Genomic DNA, 23,213 nt, shown 5'->3' with positions numbered 1-23,213 from the left:
TTTTTCCTTCAGTTTCTGATTAATTAAAACATTTCACTGTAATCTCTCAAATTCCCATGTTAAAACGTTATGCAGTTGGAAAAACTGGAAAATATCACATTGTCATTCCCATTTGGAAAGATAAAGCAAGTGTCTTGCTGTTTGTAAATAATCCGAATTCTTCAAAAGGCCAGTATTTACTATATGCAACAGATTTCCATATTCTTACACTGAGCACACAGGTACTTGCCTGGGAACGTCATTCTGCAGAAATAAAACCCCAGTTACTGAAGTTAGTAACAAAGACAGTTGACGTTCAGAGTTGCCTGTGAGCTTCTAGGTTCCCTTTGAAAGCACAACTGTCACATTCTCTCTGTGCTCTGCGAGACCATGTGGAACTGTAAATCTTAACTCACAGCACTGATGATTTAGACAGCGACCTATCTCACTGGAGGTGTGAGAACCCTGTAAGAACTGCGACAGAAATAGCATCGAGACCCATTTCCCTGCACACTTCTAGAGACGCCAGACTTAGCACATAGCCTTCAGTGTCTTCACTGCTGTGTATCACAGGCCCTACAGCATGTGCACTGTCTGTAGGACACGTGCCCAGGCACAACATATTGGGACAATTTTTTCACAGTGTCTTAGACCTGAAGACATGGCACTCTAACACTGGTTCAAGAACGCCCACCTCACAACAGAGCCTTTTCTAAAAGCTGCGATCTACAGACAGCTAGCAGACTGACTGAGTGGACAGACTCTTGACGTTATTTCTAGAGATAAAAAGCCAAAGCCATCCGCTTAATACCATACTGGTTTAAAAGCCAACAGGCCCTGGTGTGAGAGGATAAATAGAGAAAGAGATTTCCTCTACTGATACTTCAAAGCCTCTGCAACATCTGGAATCTGGTTCCATCAGGGGTATTCCTCTAAGAAGTAAGAATAAAGGGCTTTAATAGGGCAAACAAGAGTCAGGTTTCTTACAGTGTGTTCTCCCTGGAGGGAAACAAATAACACAACACAACTGACTAACCTTTCTTCACTTCAGCTGCACTAATTAACATTTAGTCATGGATTCCATCTTGAGCCTGATGAGGTCAATGCTACAGATGTTTTCACTGAGGGGGAAAATATGCTTCCACGTTTTAGAATCCCAGTCTTTGTTAATTTGGGAAAATAGGTCAGATTGACTGCTTTTGTGCCAGCGTTATTGATACAAATTACATATTACATACATGAATCAATTCACACCCACCCCACACTGCATGGAAATCAGTATCCGTATCACACCAACCAGGCTGTCCAATGCCAACTCTATAAGAAACACACTCTTCACCCCCTTTTATTTTTATCAGGGGATAAGGAGATGCCAAAGAACTTATCAAAGACATAGGCTGTGGCTTTGGAGGCGCAGTTTCAGGGCTATTCTAAGATTTACGTATGGATTAGATAGACTAAACTGGGTAGGAGCGGATAGCCAAGAAGAATGAACAAAGCAAAGTGAACAGATGTTGCAGATATTGAACACTCTTGATGACCTGGGAGACAAATCCTCGGTCCACAAGCCAAACATGTGTACGTGGTTGTTTGGAAGCAAAGTGGAGACACAGGACTGTAATAATTCTTACTTGGGCATTGAGAGATTTTTTTTAATAGAAAAGACTTATTCAAAAAGCAGTTTTGCAAGGGAATTTATCAGATAATCCTCTGGGAACAGAATTTGAATGGATCTCAAGCAAAGTTTCCATCACAAGATCCTTATAAAATTAGACTCATCTCACACAGTCCCTGACAATACCATCTTATCAGTTCCAGCCAAATCAGGAGTCTCATGGGCAAATGAACTCTCCTGTGGCTACGAGCACATGCATGCACATGTGTTCACATTTGTTTGTATCTGTGTACAAATGTGGCGTCACTGTCTGTGTAAAAGATAGCCAAAACAAATGCTTGCATTCTCAATTAATGTTTTTAGCCATAATTGAAGGAGATCAAAACCTGATGTGTCTTCACTTTCCCCCCACACGAAACAACAATAATTTAATCAAAACAGAAAATTAATCTTACCTGGAATGACTTCAAAAAGGAATTTCCCTGGGCTCTCTTCATTGCATGGATGTTCAATGACTTTATTTCCAGGCAGAAGAATAGTACCCTGTAAACACAAATTCCCCAAATGTTATCATAAGGGCAAGCTCCATGCAGCAGCAAACTGAGAATCCAAGTTGTGTCTGTGACCCAGTAAGTGGCCACTTTCATTAAACCCACTGCCATTTATGATAATCAAATCCCACAAGTCATAAAGACATTCATTTACACTTAGTTCATATTGTTGAATATCTCATGTGCTTTAGACAACATTAACTTTGGGTTCATTTTAAGTATCAGTTTATAAAGTGTACTGCATGCTAGCAAATTTATTGAGCATTCTACCAATCCTATAATATCTCATGGTTGGTATAATCTTAAGCAGTAGATATTATTTTTTCCATTTATAACCATAAAAACTCAAGATGAAAGCATTAAATATAACTTATGCCAAAGTTCAAATTAGCCTTTTATCTTGCTAGAGTTGGTTATGTGCCCTCTAGACTGGAGATTTAATATTAATGAAATACTGTTTGGCATTAGATCACCTGGAAGAATAGAAATTGTGAGAATTCTTCAGAATCTAAGTGTATTAATGGCCATTATGATAAAGTGAGGTTGAAATTTTATCTCGTACTCTCTTTAGCACCCTCCTTGCCTTCCAGCATGGGGTAACACTGACAGGATGTTGGTCCCTTGCAGTTGGGCTCACAGCCTCCTGAATGTGAACCAAAAGGTTTCTGCTCATTATAAATTTTCCAGTCTCAGTGAATCTACTATAGTATCACAAAATGGACTGCGATGTTTTCATTAGCCCTCTTATCTGATTTTTCTCTTTTCGGTGGATCATTTCCACCAGAAAAGGCAAACATAAATATCTACTGCATTTTTAAATGATGTCCTTAATAACTCATTCCGTATTACATTCTATTTTCTCATTTTCTAACGAAATTTGCCTACACTGAATCATTTGTTCGCATGTACCACTGTAGCCTTGTCTTTGCACCTGTGATTCAGGTACATGCTTGATGAAGCTCAATCCTCAATGAAGTATCAAACTATTGACTGCTGTTTCTTTCCTTTTTCTTTTTTTTTTTTTTTGTGTTTTATTGACATGGGGTCTCCTTAAATAGCTCTGGCAATCCAGGAACTCACTATGTAGATCAGACTGGCCCTGAGCTCACAGGTATCCACCTGCCTCTGCTCTCCAAAGAGCTGGGATTAACCGCGTGGCGACTAAACTGGGCTCTGATCACTATTTCTTAAAGTACTTCCTTTTCTTGCTGCTTTGGTTTTCTCTGGGTTTCTCTCTTGCATCTCTGTTGGTGGAGTCTCAGTTGCTGACTCAGGTTGCCCTTATGACATAATTTTCCAAATACTTCTCCACTGAGTCCATCTCTTCTAACAATTCTTTTATCTAATCGTTCACACTCACCCACATTGATGACTTCAATAACGATTAGAAACTCAGCATCAAGATGTCTCTAATAATGACTCTTGTCATCTCAGAGCACGTTCGACATTTCTAACTGATTATTTAAGGAGGTGTTTTAAACTCAATTAAATTACATTAAAATTAAAATGTAAGTGAACCCAGTTCCCACCATGAGTTCCCCTGCAGAGTGCCTACCAGCATCCTTCACTCAGTTGCAAAAGCTACAGCTATGGAAGCGATTATCTGCCTTCCACCCGTAGTTTCCTGCCAGCCCTCCTCTGTGCCAGGGGGTGTGACCTGCTATGCCAGTGTACCCCACACCTCTTCACTGGGTTCTTCCTAATGCTCTTAGCATCTCCAATCTGGTTTTCAATGCAATATGAGTATCCTTTAGAAACAAATGTTTAATTCCTCCTTTCCATTATAAAAATACCTTGTGACATTTTTTTTTCTTCTAGAATGAAGTCCTGGATAGCTTCTTCCAACCCATTTCTTTCCATACCCTTTTCTCTTCCTGAGCTAATTTTCCTTCATCAAACTTTGGCTTTTCCTGTGGTTTTTCTATGATCTAGCTAACTATTTTTTCTAGAAATGCCATCATGTTCCCATAATATTAAGATATTACCTCTCTGGTTATTTGATAGACATACATTACAATTACATTAATTGATTCTTAATTTGCCACTAGTTCCTAGCACTTCAAGCATATAATTAAAACTAAGTATTTATACTTGGACATATATAAATATATATGTATATATTTACTGTGAGTAAATGTGCACTCTTAGTGTAATAAATCCATATTCTAGCTGGAGAAATGTCTAGGTGGTTAAGGATATGTATTGTTCTTCCAAGGACACACATTTGCTTCCCAGCACACTTAACAGGCAGTTTACAACTGCCTGAAACTCCAGGTCCAAGGATCCTATTCATCCAGCCTCTACACACACCTGTACATGTGCATAAGGCCACCCAGAGATATACATAATTAAAAATAAAATAAATTATAAAAACAATTTTAAAAGTCATANATAGGTTATATATGCTATATATACTATATAGGTTATATACTCACAAGTATATGGACATTCACACACACACACATATATCTACACACACCTGTACATGTGCATAAGGCCACCCAGAGATATACATAATTAAAAATAAAATAAATTATAAAAACAATTTTAAAAGTCATATTCAAAGTAGGCTGGACTCCGAAGTCCAGGACTTTGACCTCTATGGTGTATCATCTTCCCTTTGCCGTCTGAAGTAATACTTTGTTCAAGGAGTCTTTTCCCAACTCTCACCCTATCCAGTTTAGCACAGAGAATGCCTGTCATCAGTGAGTTCCTCCAGGGATTACATATAGCCCACATCTTGCTTTTAAAGCATCAGACTTCCCAGGGAGTAACACCCTCTCTGTTTCATTAGTTCCAATGATCCCCATAACACTTTCTGATGGTTTACTTGACACAGACTCTACTCTTCATTTGGGAATGACACTGTGATTTTCTGGCTTGGATCTTGAGTTACACAACAGCCAGGGTGCGAGTGTCCACATCTTCTCTGTCAGGGTTCTCTACTGTACCGTGATGCTCAAGATGCCGCACTACAAATTGGAGAGATCTTGAAGAAGAAGACTCAGACAGGTAAAGGGAGTATAACATTTCTGATGGTTTAGAATAGGTGGCAATAATTACACGCTAGTAGTTAGCATATTCAGACTTAAATTATATTTATATTTATTTCTAATGGTCATATCCTTTACATATTGTACCTTTGTAACTTCAAAATGGAATATGATAAATACAATCTTTCATAGTATGGCAGCTTAGAGTCAGTAAAAGAAAAAGAGGTATGTTTGCAGTTTGATTTCAGGTTAACTTGCTCTTAAAAAGAAATCTCTAGTTAATGTCAGACAAGGGAACCAAAGCCATAAGAGCTTAGAGCAAGGCTAGATTCTGTTGAAAATAGATATGGGGATTATTCCTTTGGAATAGACTGGAAAAAAGTATGTCTGTACAGTAAAGATGTACACACTTCGCTAGTTTCTTGAACACAATGATAAGATTCTTTTTCTAGCATTAAACAATAATCATGAAAGCTTAAAGAAGAAAGTAGTGTCATTTTGAATTTCTGATGAGTTTTTTTTATTTGAGGTGAGATAAGGAAAATAAATATTATTCAACAGTTTTTATTGTGGCCACACAAACTGATTCTTTTATATTTGTATCAAGTAATTTTGTTAATTTATTCAGCTAAAGCTAAATAGTGCATAACTATTTGCAGCCCATTTTAGACTTGAAGAATAAAATGAAAAAAAAAATTAAATGAAGAAAGTAGTGTTTGGATGCCATACAGCATATTTAAGAATTACTCAAAGGAGACATAAGGGTATAAAACTAATTTATACAAGGCCTTGTTATTAAAAGCAAACTGGATATTCGTATACTTAAGAGAAGAACAAGGTTGTATCTACAAATGCTCTGGTCATACGATGGCATTTATAACAATGGTTTTGGGTTTGAGAAAGACTGTTCTGGAGTTAGACAGGTAATGTGGAGTTCCCCTTTATACGCTGTGAATATGCTTTATTACCATTGGTTAATAAAGAATCTGCTTTGGGTCTAAGGCAGCACAGAATAAAGCAAGGCGGGAATTCCAAGCAGAGACAGAGGAGGAAAGAAGGCAGAGTCAGTGAGATGCATAACCACCAAAGGATACAGACACTGGGCAGAACCTTTCTGGTAGGGCACAGCCATGTGTCAACACACAAATTAATAGAAATGGTTTAATTTAAGATGTAAGAGTTAGTTAATGAGAAGCCTGAGCTAGTAGGCTGAGCAGTGTTTTAATTAATACAGTTTCTGTGTGATTCCACTGTTGCCAGGTCTTTTCCAGCACATGGTCAATTTACAGCATTTATTATTTCTCATGGGAAAATAATTGTAAATGTGATGTCTTCAGAAGGTGAGATAATACAAATGAGGGCTTAGTAGGCTATGTGTGTGTGCTGCGTGCATGCATATATGTATATGTGCCTGCATATATGTGTGTGCCTATGTGTGTTATATATAACAATAATAATTAAAGAAGTGATGAATTTTGGAGGAAGTGGGGGAGCAGAGAAGAGCTGGAGAGAGGGATAGAGGATTGGGAATGGTGCAAATAACACCTCTCTATATAAAATTATTAAAAGGGTTTTTAAATTTAAAAAGTAAAAATTTGAAGTAAAGTCTATGGTAGAATAAAAGGAAAGGGAGGAAGAAGAAGGGGGAAGTGGGAGGGGAGGATGTTGTTACTTTGGGAATTTATGTTTTCTTATGAAACAAAAACAAAGAGGGCAAGTGTTACTGCTGTTAAATATTTATTAGGGGAAAAAACTCTGAGACCCTGGGGTAAAATAATCCAATAAGCCATCATCAATGGACCGGAAAAGTGGTGGTAAAATAGCCCCACATAAGCCTTATTTTAATTAAACCTCTCTGCAGTTAACCTTCTGTTGTGAAGGACCCAGAATTAACCTTGAAAGGCAGCGTCTAGCGGCTAACTCTAGCACCAGACGAACAGAAGACACTGACGGCAGTGGTCCCAAAGGTTTGCTGATGGTTAAGGAAAAGTGTTTCTAAATTTCTTCAGTGCCATGCCGTTCATTTTCATATTAAACCTGGAAGCTGGAAATGGAAGAAAAACACGGTGCATGGGGAAAGAATCAACTCAGGGCTGAATATCAGGGTTGATTTAACAATCAGCGTCTTTCTAAGAAAACCCATTCAATGTCAACTTGTGTTACAACTCTCACCTTGAAACTACATTAATATTTTCTCTACTTGCCAAAGAAATCCCAAATGAACATACTGTGTGTGTGGGGGGGGGGAGCCCACAGAAATAGTAATACTCTTTGACTATACTGATGGCTATTAGTTTTTAGTTTCTTTTTTCTTCAGAATTCTTAGTTGGCAAGAATATTACTTTTAAAAAAATATAAAAACTGAAACTGTTATGTTCTAAACTGTTTCAGTTAATCCACAGAATTAAGGATACGGCTTGCAGACTTTGTTATTCTAGACACACGTATCCTTGCACTTGGGAACTGAGACCTGCTGGGTATGCCAGCTTAAACACGTGCAAAAATGTTACCCAAGCACCTGTGTACAAGGAAATCAAGTACAGATACAGACTTATTTTTACTTACTATGTCTTTCTTGTCAAAACAAATAAAGAAAAAAATACCAGTGCCAGGAGACAGTGTCAGCACAAGACATCTGGCCCAGGCCGCACCAAGAGACAGCATCAGTATGAGGTAGATGAGGTGGTTGGCCCAGGCCATGTGGAGAGACAGTGTCAGGGTGAGGGGTTGGGTCCAGGCTGCGGCATGAAAGAGCAGTGACCTTAGAAACTATCAGATTTCTGGAGCCTCAGCCTCAGCTCCATGTGCCCCTAGAGGGGTGAACATCTGAGCCTTGGGCCCATATACCTGGAAGAGCGATCACTGTGGGCTCAATTCTGCCTGCACCTGAGGGAGCATTCAACAGAGCCATGGCTCCCAGCTATATTGGAGGTAGAGGGATGCATCCCTCCAAAGCACAGGCTCCACCCTTACTGATTGGAAGAAGAAATGGCATTTCATTTGTATTTTAATAAATAAAGCTTGCCTGAAGATCAGAGAGTCAAACAGCCCCTCTGGTCAGCCTTACTACCAGGCAGTGGTAATAAACATCTTTAATCCAGGTAGCCACACTAGTTGCCATAGAAACTGGGAAGTGCATGCCATTAATCCCATTGGCGCACGCCTTTAATCCCAGAACTAGAGAGGATTATAAAATAGGAGGAGACGGCTCTTGGGCACAGTCTCGTTCTGAGATTCCTGGAGGTAGGATTGCCATTTTCAGACTGAGGTCTAGGTGAAGGCCAGTGGCTGGCCTTTTTGCATTTCTGGTCTTTAGGTTGATCCCCAATGTCAGTTTCTGAGATTTTTATCAAGTGTCTTCAGAGATGGGTAGAAACAGGGTAAGAATAACTCAGCAACACAAAAAGCAATACAGGACCACCAGAAGCTAATGATTATACAACTGTAAGACCTGAACATCCCAACACAGATGAAGCATAAAAAAAGTATCATTAAAATGAAGATAACTGAGGTCCTTAAAGAGGAAATAAAAAAGACAAGATCTCCTGAGTAAATTGAGAAAGTGTGTGTGGGGGGGGCAGGGAAGAGGGTAGAAGGGGAAAGGGGAGGAGCAAAGGGGAATGGGGAAAATGTATAGCACAGTCCTATCAAACAATTAAAATGAGAAGGATTAAATATAAATAAATAAATAAAAGACACCTTTGTTTAAAAGGAAAAGAAAAAATACTGCAAGTACCCCTACTCTTCTTGCTTAGTAAAATACCTTCAAGAGAATATCTGAGATTCAAGGTTGAAGTTCAACAGTCAAATATTTCACATCTCAGAAATCCTTTTGCTCTCATAGACGTTCTCCCAGGATATCATATGATATGAGATTTGAGTTCCAGGAATCTACCCCAAGCTACTCAGATGTTATTGATTCCTTTCGCTACTTTGACCAGGTGCTGACCACTGTGATAAAGAGGCTTCACTTCCAAACACTCATTCCCAGCAGGCCCCACACAGCATAGCTGTCTAACGAAAACCTGCTTTCATTTCACTGCCATTAATATTAATATTCCAGTCTTCCCACTTCCCAAACAGACTGAACAGCGAGACTTTCCTGCAACGATTCTGATGGCTGCTGCTTTTTGTTTGCTGTGTAGGAAACCTGGGGCCTTGCACAGACCTGGCAAGCTCTCCACCGCTGAACTACATTCCCACCCCCCTTGGTTGCTGTTGTGGCAACCTTGAATTCCCTACATTAGTGTTGTAACATGACACAAACCTGAATTTCCTTCCATCCCTTTCTGAGGTCAGATAATGTTTTAAGAGCTAAAGATGGACAGAGTAAAGAAAGTGGGTCTGCGCTGCCATTTGTGCTGCTAGCATGTTGGTTAGGAAAACACGCACACACTCCTTTATACGTAAATGAGTAATTATTTCACAATGTGAGTACTATGCAATTAATTAAGATGAGGTGTGAGATTTGGAAGAGTCCGGGTGCCTGCTTTAGAACTGCTGGCCAGGAAAGTCCTTTGATCAGCTGACAGCTCTGCTGAGTCCTGAGTGCTGAGAAACGCCTGCCCACATGAGAAGGAAAGGAGGATGGCAATGGTTGCTGGGAGGTTGGGTGTGGGTTCACTTCATCTGGGTTTTAACCTCAGTGCAGTCAGAAGCTTTGAAGGGTGTTGCGCACTGGATCACAGAATTTGTATTTTTAAAAGAAAAGTTTTATCGAACTGATAGCAGGTGAACTCTATAAGAGGGATGAGAATAGAATCAAGAGTTTCCATGAGTTCGGCACACAGATCAGCAGCCTCTGAGTGGAGGAGGAGAAGAATTGGTTGTAGTGTGTTTAGAGGGAGATAGGAGATACTGTCATTAGCTATGAGGCTTAGAGAGAGAGGTGGTGAGGATAATGGCCATACCCTTGAGAGGCACAGAACATGGGTGAGCTCACGCGTTGCAACAAGGAAGAGGGAGGGAGGGGAAAATAGAGCAGTAAGAAAGAATTCAGCTAAGGACATGTTTGAAATACCTTCTCTACTGCAGGGAAATCACAAACAGGAATTGCATGTATAAATGCTAATATCCAAAGAGAGATTCAAGCTGCAAAACTTAGTTTGGAAATTCATCCATCCAGAGTTATAGCTAAACCAATGACCATATTGAGAAAAACTAAGGTGAGGGAGAGATAAATTGGCCGCTACAAACAGGATGCTCAGAGAATGCTTCCGGCTAGAGTATCTCCAGCAGAGAGAGGTCCCCAGAGAAGGCTGGAGGGATGAGAGAAGTGGAGAGGAAGCCACAGAACCATAGAATGCAAGATGAGAAATCGCTGTAAAAACAATAACCCAGGTCAATGATGTTGTATGGTCAAGTGAGGGTATAATCAGAGAGCTAGCAAATGGATTTGGCCAGAAGGAAGCCATGCGTCAGCTTAACAAAAATAGTCTCATTATGGTGGCAGAGAAGTAATGCAATTCCCGTGTGTGTGTGTGTGTGTGTGTGTGTGTGTGTGTGTGTGTGCGCGCGCGCGCGCGCGCGCGCGTGCGTATTTGCGTGCTGCAGGACACATCCTGGAAACGAGCAAGCAAAGACAGTTACTCTCAAAGTTCTGATGTAACAGGAATCAGATCTATGAGTGGGTCGTTAAAGGGCGCAGGGACCAAAGCACCTCTGTATCCTTTTGTTTTAAGAAAGGGTAAAATTCAGTAGGTTTATCTGATACTAAGAATATTTCTAGGAAGGAGAAATGATAAATAACTCCCCCCCCCCCAAAAAAAATGTTTTTTGAGAAGCCCGTTCCTTCCAGCTGATTTTCCCAGCAGGTGCGATGCCTCCTCCCCTTCGGTGCAGGTAAGGATCTGTCTCTAGGCTTTGGGTTACTCTGTTGCTTCACTCTCTGTCTATTCCTGAACTGATGTTATACTATCCTAGTTGCTGAGCCTTCACATTTGACGGCACAGGTTCCCCTGCTATAGTCACTATTATAAACAGCCCATCTACTTAAGCCTTTATAGTTCCAGACTATATATATAACAGCGATAGAAACTGTTTGGTAATACATCTCTCCAAATGCCATCTTGGAATGCTTATTGGCTCCATGTTGAATCCATAAACAAACTTCCCCTCTCACCCTGTGAACCAGCAGTGCACATGCCGGCGCACGCCTGCCTTCCCAGAAATCCAGGGAGTGAACTGGGAGGACTGTGGATTCAGTGTTGGCCTGGGCTCTATGGTGATACTCTTCTTCAAAAATACTCTACTAAATTTCATATAATATCAATAGAATCTTTGTCAGATTGGCTTCCAACCTATAAACATTCTTACACTATGTTAGGATTTATAATGGCTTTTAACAAATAATTAAAATGAGTGTATTTTGCACACAAATATGCATCTTTACACATTTTTATTTATATATGTACATAGTATATATATGTGTTGATATATATTACATACTTTGTATATCTTTTTGATTTGTGACATTTTAAAACGTGGTATTGGACTGCTGACTGCTAGCATATGTGAATGTGTATTGATTTCATATACAGCATTTTTTTCAAGCTCAATAATTTACAAAATATTTTAGGAATATATTTGAACCTAATGGGAGTGATGAGTATTCAATTCTCAATTGGTTCTCTTGTTTCACCTCTTGTGTACTGACAAGATAACTGATAAACCTGAATTGAAGTAAGATCACACATATTCTTAACTCCATTCTACAGAGAATTGTTTTAAGGCCATTAATTACGACACTAGCTAGAGGTTTAGTATATCATCATCATCATCCTCTCCATGGTCTCTCTACTCACATGAAGTTGTGATTTTTGCATCATGAGACAAGTGATGCTTTACTAGCCGGCCTCTTGTGTATCACAGGAATAATCACGTTCTCACTTGCAAATCATTATCATAGTAGTTATTAATTTCTAAATCTCGACTGTTTCCTTTTCTGCCTGTGTGTATTAACAAACTTCATGTCCCAGGTGCTTTGGTATCTAGCAGAGATCACATGACTGAGTTCTGCTCAACACAGTGTGGGGAAAGTTCTGTGCTTCCCAAGTAGTGGAGAAACAGTTGTTGTCATCATCCCCCCTCTTCCCGTGTGTGTTGGGAAAGTTTGTTCTCAGTTCATCGATCTACAAAGTATTTCGTATTGGACATCAGTTCGTGTGTTTGCACATAAAGCGTGTGTGTGCACATGTGTGTGTTCACGTGTGTGTGTGTGCACCCTTCATTTTCTAGAAATATTTCGAACCACAGATTTACAGAGGTGTGGAGATCTTTATAAACTTACAACAGCTCTGAAACCTCCAGCTACCTATAACGCCATACTGAATACTCCTGGAATTCTTGAATGATGACAATTCATCTCTAGTTAATACAACTAAAGGAATTTGAGCCCTAGAATGCTGTGGTGTGCAAAGACCTCAAGGACAGGACTGTCTCACTCCTGGATGGCTGGTACGAGGAAGTAGAAAGCACAGATAAAAGGTTATTGGATGGGATGAATCAAGTTGTTCCCCCTTCGGTGGGCTCATTATCTGTGAAATGAGGATAATGATAATACAGCACATGCTTAACTAACACGGGCCATGATTCAGAGATTAAACTAAGTACAGCTTTTGGAATTCATTAATTGTAAAAACTATAGAAAAGATTATTCTGTCCTTGCAGGCTCCCATCAGAACTCATTTTGACCAATGATAATAGATAGTGAAAACTTAAATTGGTTTTCTTAGGTGAATGGAGTTATTTTTTTGTCAGAAGTATTCAAAAGGGCCCGCAAAGTTCCTGGTGCTGTTAGGAAGAAAGTCTAGCAGTAGGCTCTTTCTACCTCCAGCCTCCTGACCTAAGATCAGAGTGATATAAGGGAGCAGGGAAGTAAGTGAACTGTTAGGGTGCTTTTGCTAGACTGAGCAGTGGGGGAAGGGTGGGAGTAGGCACGGGATGAGTTGGCCTTAAATCTTACTTCTTACTGAATATGTGACTTTGTAAAAGTTATTAGAAATGCTTTCACTTCTAGTTTCTCATTAGTAAAATGGACTGAAAGGAAGAATGAATGGAAGGGAGGAAGAGAAGAATGGAGGGAGGGAGGGCGGGAGGGAGAGAGGGAGGGAGGGAGGAAGAAAGAAAGGAAGGAAGGGATACTTCCACAGAGAAAATTTGTCTGACATTTGAATAATGTGTGTGCAGTATTTACCATGGCACTTGGCACAGGCCTAGGATTTGCAGACAGCAGTCACTGTGACTTATTCCACCCGTAGGCTGCTATTCATCAGGTACTGATTAGAGTTCAGCATCCCGTAAAGATTATACATTGCTGTGTGTTTCTAGTCTAATATTACCACCCATATGAAGTAGCAGCTAACAAAGACAAGCCCTGTTTCTGAAGGTAGCCCATCCTGAAGAGCACATGAGGCCTAGACACGGCGCTGCTTGATGTCTGCCAGTTTCTAGGATTAGTGCTCAGGGAATCTTCCTCAGCAAGTCAGGAAATGAAAGCCAGCAAGCATATGACCTAGTCAGTGTCCTCAACAGTCATTTCCTCGGTCACCCAGATCCTCACACGCCTACTAACCACAGGGGCTTGGGAAGTAGAGAGCAGAGGTCTTTGTGGCCTTTCTGTTCTATTAGCAGGAACTTCCTGACCTGAAGCAGATGCCCTGTGGGTACTTGAGCTCAGTAGTCACACCGGGTCCCCTTCCATCACAGGTAGAGGCCACCGTGCTCAGTGACCTGATCTTGGATGGGACACTAAACTAAAATCCAGGATGTTCTTTCTCTTCTCAAGGAAAGAGCTTCTACACTGCATACTTGTCTAAGGCACAGACGCTATTTTCAATAGCTTCTGTTCTTAATAAAAAATAAAAACTCATTGGGAACCACTATTGGTTACGGTTTATGTGTTTATCTAGCCCTCTCTGTAGAGCTACAATTTGAATTTTCTTTCTAATTGAATTTTCTGATGGCCATAACCATGGAAGTATTAGTAAACAATCTTATTTGAACGTTTTGCCAGACATAGTGAAAATGAGGAACAAAATACCCAATAGTTCCTAGCCTCTCAATAAGTCAGAAGGTGATACACACAAAAAGACCATCTCTTTTTGGGAATTCTATTTATTCATGTACGGTGGTTGAGAAATTATTGTAGAGGAGCATAGTGATAATATTACAGAAGAAAGAAATTAAAACACCGCTTATTTATTCAGATAATATATTTAAGAAATACACTGTTTTGAAGGACATGGTTCTCATTAAAATATCTTTCCTAGCCAATGAAAATCGATTCTCACTATATCGTTAAACTACATTAATAATTGTTAGTCACAGAAAATACTGTTCTGAAAATGGGCGCTGTAGAAAGGTCATTTTAGTATGAAAGATAAAACTTTGCATAAGAGGTTTTAGCTGACTAGAAGTTTTCTCTGTGTCCTCAGCAATTTTTATTTAGTAGTGAAATGACTTTTTTGGTTAAACTATCTTTGGTGATTAAGAGGATGCAGTCTGGCGGGCCTGGCATCCACCAGAAAGAGGAATTTTGAGGCTTATGCCAGGCTGATTTCTATCTGCATACCTCATAATCTGAGAGGGAGGGCGACCTTTGAAGTTGCTGAGTCCGCCAGACTCTGAGGCGTGCCAGTAGGAGGAAATTTGTGATTCTTGAGGTAACTCACCTCAGACCCCCTCCTTGTTTTACAGGTACCTAGCTGACATCTGGCTCTAGGACATCCCCGTGCCTTACCCCAAACACTGACCAAGAGTATAATCTCTGAAGACAGACACATGCTCTGAAGACAGACAGACGAACATATGCTCATACTATTTTACCTTCCTTTCTTTTATTATTTCATACAAGACATCAACAGATCATGGATGCTGAGCATATTATCCCTTCTCCATGTCCCCTACAGTCCCTCTTCCTTTCTTTCTTTCTTTCTTTCTTTCTTTCTTTCTTTCTTTCTTTCTTTCTTTCTTTCTACTTTCTTTCTCTCTCTCTCTCTCTCTCTCTCTCTCTCTCTCTCTCTTTCTTTCTTTCTTTCCCTTCCCATTATAATACAATGTCATGCAATAGTCACGAATTTGAAAGCATTTTAAAATAATTGAAGATAAAGAACTGAATATCAAATTCTCCAACTCCTCACCCCAACCCTTAGAGTTCACAGAACACAGCCTTATAAACAATAATGGCAGAACATTCTGTTCTGTGGATCCATTTGGCAAAAGTTAGCTGAGTTTGTTCCACTTTTCCCACCAGGCCTTTGCACTCTATTAATGCTCTTATGGTCTCGATTTGAAAGTGATCCTATAAAAGTGATTTTATCATGGTCATCTATACATTTTAGTCTACAAATAAGAAATTTGATGCTAACATTTTTAACCCATTCTCACGAACCTACTTTAAACCTGAACTTGAAGAGGAAATGGGTTTATGGACATATAGGCTGACAGCTACAATAGTGGGGGGGGGAGACAAAGCACAATGTTAAAATAGCTGTGTAGAAAGACACGGATTTACCAGCAGTCATTAACAAATAACCCAATTGTCCTTCAACAAGTCAATGGGTAGATAAAGTGTATTGCAGCCACGCCAACACTTCTCAATACAAAGCGGGTGTTAATGATTGATTACAGTGCATTTAATGGAAGAAGCTGGGCTCAGAGCTATGCACTCTATCCTGAATATATACACCACTCTAGAAAAGACAAAAATAAGGGAAGGGAAAACATCACATTTGTGACAGAAACTACAAAAAGGAGAGGGGCTGACAGGAAGGGGGCAGGGGCCATTTGGAGGGAGGAGTCGAGTGGTGGTAATCATAAAGTTATATGTAAATTAGACCTCAGTAAACAAGACTATTAAAACTGCAGTGTTGTTGATGCCCCGGGAGCACTGGTAAGCATTGCAACCTGCTTGACACTACCATGCCAGCACGCTAGGCATAGGTGAGTGCTCACACTCCCGTGCCTGCGGGCTAGCCATAGGTGAGTGCTCACACTCCCGTGCCTGCGGGCTAGGCATAGGTGAGTGCTCACACTCCCGTGCCAGCACGCATTCTCCAGCCAAGCTCACTGACTCCATGCCTATAAGCTTCTTTTATAAATTTCTCACAATAATAATACATAAGGCTTGATTTTATCTTTATTTGTTCCTAGGTTATAGGCTCAAAGATGGAAATTGTGCAATTATTCACTTTTGTAAACATTTCTTAATATTTAACAAACTCATACAGGAAAAAAAAATCTGTGTCTTTCACGTATCAGGAAGTCAAGAGTATGTGTGGAATGAATAGTTGAATAAATTAATTAAACATGTGAATGAATTTCTTATGTAACTATGGCATTGGCGACCAGGCAGGTTTTTTTTAATCGGGTATCTTTTGTTGCCTTATGTTTGTCTTTAACGCGGTGAAGATCAAGTTTCTTCCTTCCCAGGTTCCTGTTTGTCAACAGTGACCCAGAAGTCTCAGTCCTAATCTTGGTAGGATTTGGTGTCCAGGTTGCTATTTTTGTTTTATCCACCAACCTTCCTCATGCCAGAATCTTTTCACACAGGCCTGTCCTAGACAATGTCCCTGCCAGCTCTGGGCTACACCTTCACTGTTCTCTCTCCATCTATCCCACATCAAAGCTTCACAGTTCTTCCTCCATCCACCCCATGCTAAGGAAATTCTTCTCAATAGTCTTTGCATCATATCATGTACTTCTAGTACTTCTAGTAGATTATCTCCACACAGGTTGGAAATGAAGCCAAACAGGCATGAGATTGTAGAAACCAGAAAAACAACACGCACGTACGAAACCCAAGCTACAGGGCACCCGGTCACTGTGGTAATAACTTTGAAAACGGCCATCCAAGAGGTGAGATCCTCAGACTTGGTGAAACTATGGTCTGTGTAAATACAATGCAGATCTGTTTTAATTAAAATAAGATGAGCTGAGCTTTTTAAAGGTTGTTTAACTTCCTCATTTTATTCTCCTTTACAAAACCGAAGTACACTTCCCCTTCTAGTTCCCTCACTTCATGTTCTCTCTGCAGTCACCAAAAGAAGCTTTGCTGCACATAGGTGTGTTATTTCCTACACATACATGTAAATCAGAAGGGAAAACAAGGACAAGCACACGTCACATGTTGGGTGGAATGGAGCAGAGAAGAAATAACTCATCATGGGTGAAATACGTTCACGGGGCAGATGGGCTGTTTGGACAGTTTGCTTTAGGCTGAAAAACTGGGTCAAATCTGGTTATTTTTGTCCTCTCAGATGAGCAGAAAGTGCACTAGGACCATGCTGCAGATGCTTTGGTTGCTCAGTGTTCAAAGAAGAATTTTATTAAATCCATTTGCCATGTGTTTTCATTCAGGCAAAGCCTCAATCTTCTACAAACACATGCAGTACACATATGTCAGCCTATGGACCTCGATGCCCCTCGGCCTTTAGTCTGTGTTAATTGAGAGTTGACTGGTTTCTCGAACATCTGTCAGGACCACCCACGCAATTCCTGGTCCTAACGAGCAAACTGAAATCAGTCAATATCTGACCAGAGAAGCTGTGAACAGATTTTGCTTTCCTGACAGCTGTTCCAAATGCCTGCTTTGTGAATAATATTTAGTTTACAGTAAGGTGCAATCATGCAAAAAGATGCAGCTTTTGAAAAGTACAATGAAGGTGTCCAATCAAAAGAGGTTGTTATTGGCTGTTAGACATTGACTACAATGGGTGGATAATAAACGCATAAAATAGGAAGTGTGGTCTGGCGTGGCCACAAGCAGAAACAAAAGACTTGGTGGGGCTGAGCTTGCAGGATGTGGTTGTCATTTCCCTATGAAACTTACCTTTAAGAATCCTCTAATTATAGTGACGAACCCGTTTGAAACCCCAGAGTAACTGACTTTATTTATTGCAATGAAATAATTCTTCCTATTCAGGATATACATAATAAGTTCTGGGGGGACATTCAAGGAATAAATATTGTAAGACATATTTTCACAAGACCACAAAACTTGAGAAGAATCAAAAAGTATTTTATTTAGAGTTTACCTATTGAAAGAAACACCATGGAAGGAAAAATATGTGCAGGTACACAAAAGCAATTATAATGGACTTTTACCTTCTCAACAATGGTAGTGTTTAAAGATCCCCATACACACTAGCTCTTACATCCCCACTTCTGACCCAGACTTCCATCCTTAAACTGTGCTTCCTGTGTCCTTACTCCATCTCCACTGACTTGTCTGCTGACGCACGCAAGACACTAGAGTTGAGCTACTAGTCTTTCCTTGGCAATCCCCTCACCACCACCCTTATCTCCCCTCTGGCTGTTATGACCCCTCCTTTACCCTTGCACTTTACTCCTGGACTTTATGTTTAACCTTGGGTGTACTTCATCCAGCCTTTTTTTTTTTTTTTTCAAAACTGGACACAGTTCTAAAGTTTGGCCTCTCCTCTGCCTACTATTCCTTTCCTCGGCAGCTCTGTCTGTTTGATGAGGGATTCAGATGAACTGATTTTCATTCACCTTCCTTTGTTAGCCTATCTCATAGAACAGATCCATATATTTATAAGTCTTCCTTAGTAGAGTTGTGCTTATGGCTCTGACCATGCTATGTTCTGACTTTATACATACATACTTTCTCCCTTCTAGATAGTCAAGCTCGAGTATAAAATAAGGATTGTATTATTATCTATGACATCATTAGGATGCAACCCAATGCTACAGACACCTGGTTCCCTCTGCATAAAATAATTTAAATTAACGCTTGCTAATAGAAGAACATCCTGGTTGCAGAAGTGAGTCAGGACACAGTACATGTAAAATGGCACGGCCCTCCATTTTATTCCGTCGATACTCTGAAGACACGCTCCCAGGCAGACAGTCTAGCCACTAACAGAATCCTCAGCATCTTCTCTATCAGCCACATGAGCCTGGTCCAGCTCCTCCATAAATATCTCCCTCTCCCACCCTTTCTGCAACATTGTCCTTCCATGTACATCAGGAAGGGCTCTGGCAACTTATTCTTTTCAGTTGCAAACACTGTTCCAATGTGAATCACGGGATTATCTGCTGACTTTTTTTTTATTATTATTCGAAGTGGAAAAAATGCAGCTGTGAGTTAAGTTAAAAAATAACTGCTTGGGAAATAAAATGCTTGCCTGTGTGATGCCTGTGAGGCATTCTGAGGAAACCAAGCTGACGTTTACTGCAAGGCTTGAAGAAATCTAAAAGGACCTTCAACTTAAATCACTGAATCGCCAGACAATCAGAAAGAAAGTGCTGGAAGCAAGCAATGGGCCTTAGATGGTACAGCAACATCACCCTGTTCACTGCCTATGGCACTGGTCTGCACGTTTCGGGAAGATGTGCCCTTAGGTTTTGTTTATGTTGGCTTGTTTTCCAGTTCTGAAAGAAGAGACATATTTCCTACCTGTTGCTTGCTGGTATGGATCTGACTTCCCGGATAGAACGTAGGAAAGGTCATCTCAGAGCAGGAAAAAGTGATCACGTTCAATGCTTATTTCCTTTAAGAAATAGTCAAGAGTCATCTGTCCCTGGGAGACCAAGACCTAACAACTATTCTCTATATCCTTCAAAACAATTAAATCATACTAGTACGATCAAAATGCCTTATTTTCTTTCCTCTGTGTGAGGCTAAATACAGATGAATGGGAGCAGCCCCACACAGCTGATTTGTTGGTTTACTTTCATTGAGAAAATGAACTCAGCGTCTATAAATCAATACACTTTGGAGGTGGAAAGTCCTTCTGTATATGTGTTGCTTTCATTGGTTAATATGGAAGCTGCTTTCAGCCAATGGCTTAACAGAATATAGCCAAACTGGAAAAGGTATATATAAAGAGAGTAGGGAGATTCAGGAAAAGCCACAGAGCCGTCAGAGGAGAAAGACGTCAGCTGCTAGCTGGAACCTTGCTGGTAAGCCTCGTGGCAAAATATAAAATAATAGAAATGGGTTAATTTGAGATATAAGAGGAGCTAGAAAAATGCATAAGTTAATAGATCAAGCAGTGTTGTAAATAATATCATTGCTGTGTGATTATTTTCGGGTCTGAGTGGCTGGGGAAGGAACCAACAGCCTCCTCCTACACACTTTCTCTTGGGAATTCCAGTGTCTTTGTGACTCAGAAGTGTTGGGAAAAATAAATATTGCTCCACACTGCACACCCTATTATACCAATTAATTTGCTCTCCTTTGAGTCCAGCAGATTCACAGGAAATTAAATGGACTTATTCTAATGAATACTAACTAATAGTAGTTAAATTGAAAACATTCATCTCTAATTCACTTGATTTCCTGCTGATAGAACTCATCAAACTACTTAGATCTGATTTACTTCAACTTCAGAGTTTTAACATATTAATTTCAATATGTCACGGTCACTGCCAATCAAAAATATCAAGCCACAGTTGCTATAGCAATGCCATCTCTTTCTGTCAAAATATAAACCACAAGTTTATAAAATGCACTTCTCTCAAAACTTCATTTTCTTTTAGCCGAGTTAGGTGTGTTTAGGAATTCTGATAATGCTAAGTTAAGTTTCAAGTTTGAACTTCTTTCAAATGGGCAAGTGTGGGAAGAGAAAGGAAAACTATCCACGTGGTTTATTATGGACAAACACTTTGGATGATGAGAAACCATCTTCCTATAAAGAACCCACATTTTGGATAAATTCCTCAGGAAATGATAAACTGTCTTCCTACAGATATCCCTACATTATAGATAAAATCTTAGGTAATAAGAAACTGTCAATTATCAGCGTGAGCTCTTTGCTTTGCTGTATTCTTCGTTTCTTTCTAAGAAGTGTTTTTTTTTTCTTTTCTTTTTTTTTTTTTCTCTCAAAAGTGAGTGCCCTAAAGTTCAAAATTCTGAGCAAGAACAATGGCTGGAGCAGCCAAGCTGGCCTCTCACTTCTCCCAACCCTGGGCAGCTCAAGTTCCTCCAGGGAGATCCTGCGTGACTATTACTCAGTTTGTTTTGCATCATGTCTCTGAATACTCAGATTTTTCTGAATCGTTACATTCGAAGCCTCATGCATATGAAGTCTTTGGCCTCTTTCCTAGAAAAGCTGGGCACTCTGTAGCATGAGTGTGCTTTCCAGATGCATTTGGATAGCTTGGAGCAGCTGTTATCTCCTGCTGACCAGCAGGGCCTGGCTCCAACTTTCCCAACAGGAAGCAAGCCTGAGAGGGGAGCAGAGCTGAAAGTCACATGAGTTAGCAAAGGTTTTCCTGAGCTTGCGTCATGTTTAATTGTATCAAATGCAGCTCATTATGTGGCTATGTCTGTGGGCTTCTTGGAGAAAAAGAACAAGGAGAAAAATTTCTGGCGTTTGAACAAAACCAGAAATTTCTGTTCATTTGAGATCTCAAATTAGAATTGAGTCATAGGATTGCCAAATTGCTCATGCTGGAGTCAGCTAGGCTGGTTTGGTGCCTTAAAACACAATATACATGTTCTTAATTCATCTCACTGTCTCACTAGATAAAAATAAGGGGGAAATATTTGCTTAAAGCAAGATTTGGTAAGAATTACAATATTGCCTTAATGTTAAGTCTTAAAACTCTGCCAGGAGTCTTTTTAAATATTTGAAAATTGAGTGTTGAAACCCTATAGCATTTCTTATATAAAAGCTCTGGTGAACCAGTGCAAAACACACCTTTGGGTGCCAAATGCCTTCTACCCCAGTGGGAGCCCAGATTCCTTTCTCCTGTATCTGTCATTTTACACCCAGCAAATTATCAGGGTAATATAAAGGACGGCTCACCACCAAGAGTGTTCATTCTTGTTGGACATGGCTGTTGAACTTTGAAAAAGATGTAAAGTTTACAATTTCGACTTTTATTTCTGGTGCACACAGCCCTATATCCATTACATTAAGAAAGAGTGAGGTGACCTCTGTCTGTGGGCTGCCATCCAGAACATTTCAATCGCTGATTTACCTGTGAGATCCTGGGTTTGTCACTCTACCTCCTGACTGTCATGTTGGCTCTGAAGCAGATATAAACAAACCCATCTCAGGAACTCTAGGATGAGGGCCCTGCACTTTCAGGTGAAGACGTCACAAACCTCCAAGCTCCTGAGCTCACAATGCAGTGGCATCAATGTTTGAATGAAACAATTGAAATTTTGCTGGGTGGAAACTTCCTTGGCACAGTTTTGGCTCTTGTTCTTATTGGTCTCCGCTTAGCAGCCCATTTCCAGAACTTGTGTGGGCTCTGGGAAAGTGTGCTGATGTGTTGGGTGGAAGGTCATACTGTGGAAAATCCTTCTCACTACTGTCCAGTTTCAGGTATATCAGATGAATTTTTCATTTTCAGTGAGAACAGCCAAGGATAAAAAGAAAAAGTTCAGGATGCTAGGGCTTCGTTGCTGTTTAAACACAGGATAGATGGCACCTGGTACTGGTTAGGCTATCAGAGTCACAGTGTTAGCCATCACTGACTAGAGGTGTGGTCACTGAGCGTCTTTGTTTCAGGACTACTGCACATGCACATCCTGTTTTAGCCCAGAAAGTATCTTCTTCTTCTTCTTCTTCTTCTTCTTCTTCTTCTTCTTCTTCTTCTTCTTCTTCTTCTTCTTCTTCTTCTTCTTCTTCTTCTTCTTCTTCTTCTTCTTCTTCTTCTTCTTCTTCTTCTTCTTCTTCTTCTTCTTCTTCTTCTTCTTCTTCTTCTTCCTTTTCTCCTCCTCCTATTCTTTTTCTTTTCCTCTTTCTCTCTTTTTTCTTTCTCTTTTTCCTCTTTCTTTACTTTTCCTGCTTCTCTTTCTTCTTGATTCTTTCTTTATACTACTAGGAGATTTGAATTCAGAGCCTTTGAATATGCCAACTGAATTATCATGAACTACGTCCCCATCTCTGTATTTTTTGTTTTGAGATAATATCTTACTATGTTGCCCGGGTTAGTCTTAAATTTGCTCTAAATCCCAGGAAGGACTTGGAGCTGAGATTCTCCTACCTTTTCCTCCTAAGTAACTGGGATTACAGGCCTGCCCCACCATGCCAAATGCTTGTTCTCACGAAAGAAAGAACTTGAGAAAAACTCCAAATTAAAAGAGGCAAAGTTCCA

At 40.1% G+C, this 23,213-nt stretch overlaps 1 protein-coding gene across 2 annotated transcripts in view; it reads right to left on the bottom strand.

The window, feature by feature from the left end:
- Positions 1-23,213, bottom strand: part of Arhgap24 (Rho GTPase activating protein 24) — a 365,808-nt gene that overhangs the window by 195,257 nt on the left and 147,338 nt on the right. For both annotated transcript variants that reach the window (XM_050155789.1, XM_050155788.1), the window contains one exon: positions 2,050-2,137. In XM_050155789.1, coding sequence (XP_050011746.1) covers positions 2,050-2,137 — 88 coding nt within the window. The remainder of the gene's footprint in view (positions 1-2,049; positions 2,138-23,213) is intronic.

The sequence above is a fragment of the Alexandromys fortis genome, unplaced genomic scaffold, assembly GCF_014885135.2.
Source record: "Alexandromys fortis isolate MF-2015 unplaced genomic scaffold, M_Fortis_MF-2015_v1.1 scaffold_87, whole genome shotgun sequence".
Taxonomy (NCBI): Eukaryota; Metazoa; Chordata; class Mammalia; order Rodentia; family Cricetidae; genus Alexandromys; species Alexandromys fortis.
Note: the sequence above shows the minus strand (reverse complement) of the source record. Positions and strands in the feature narration are given on the sequence as shown.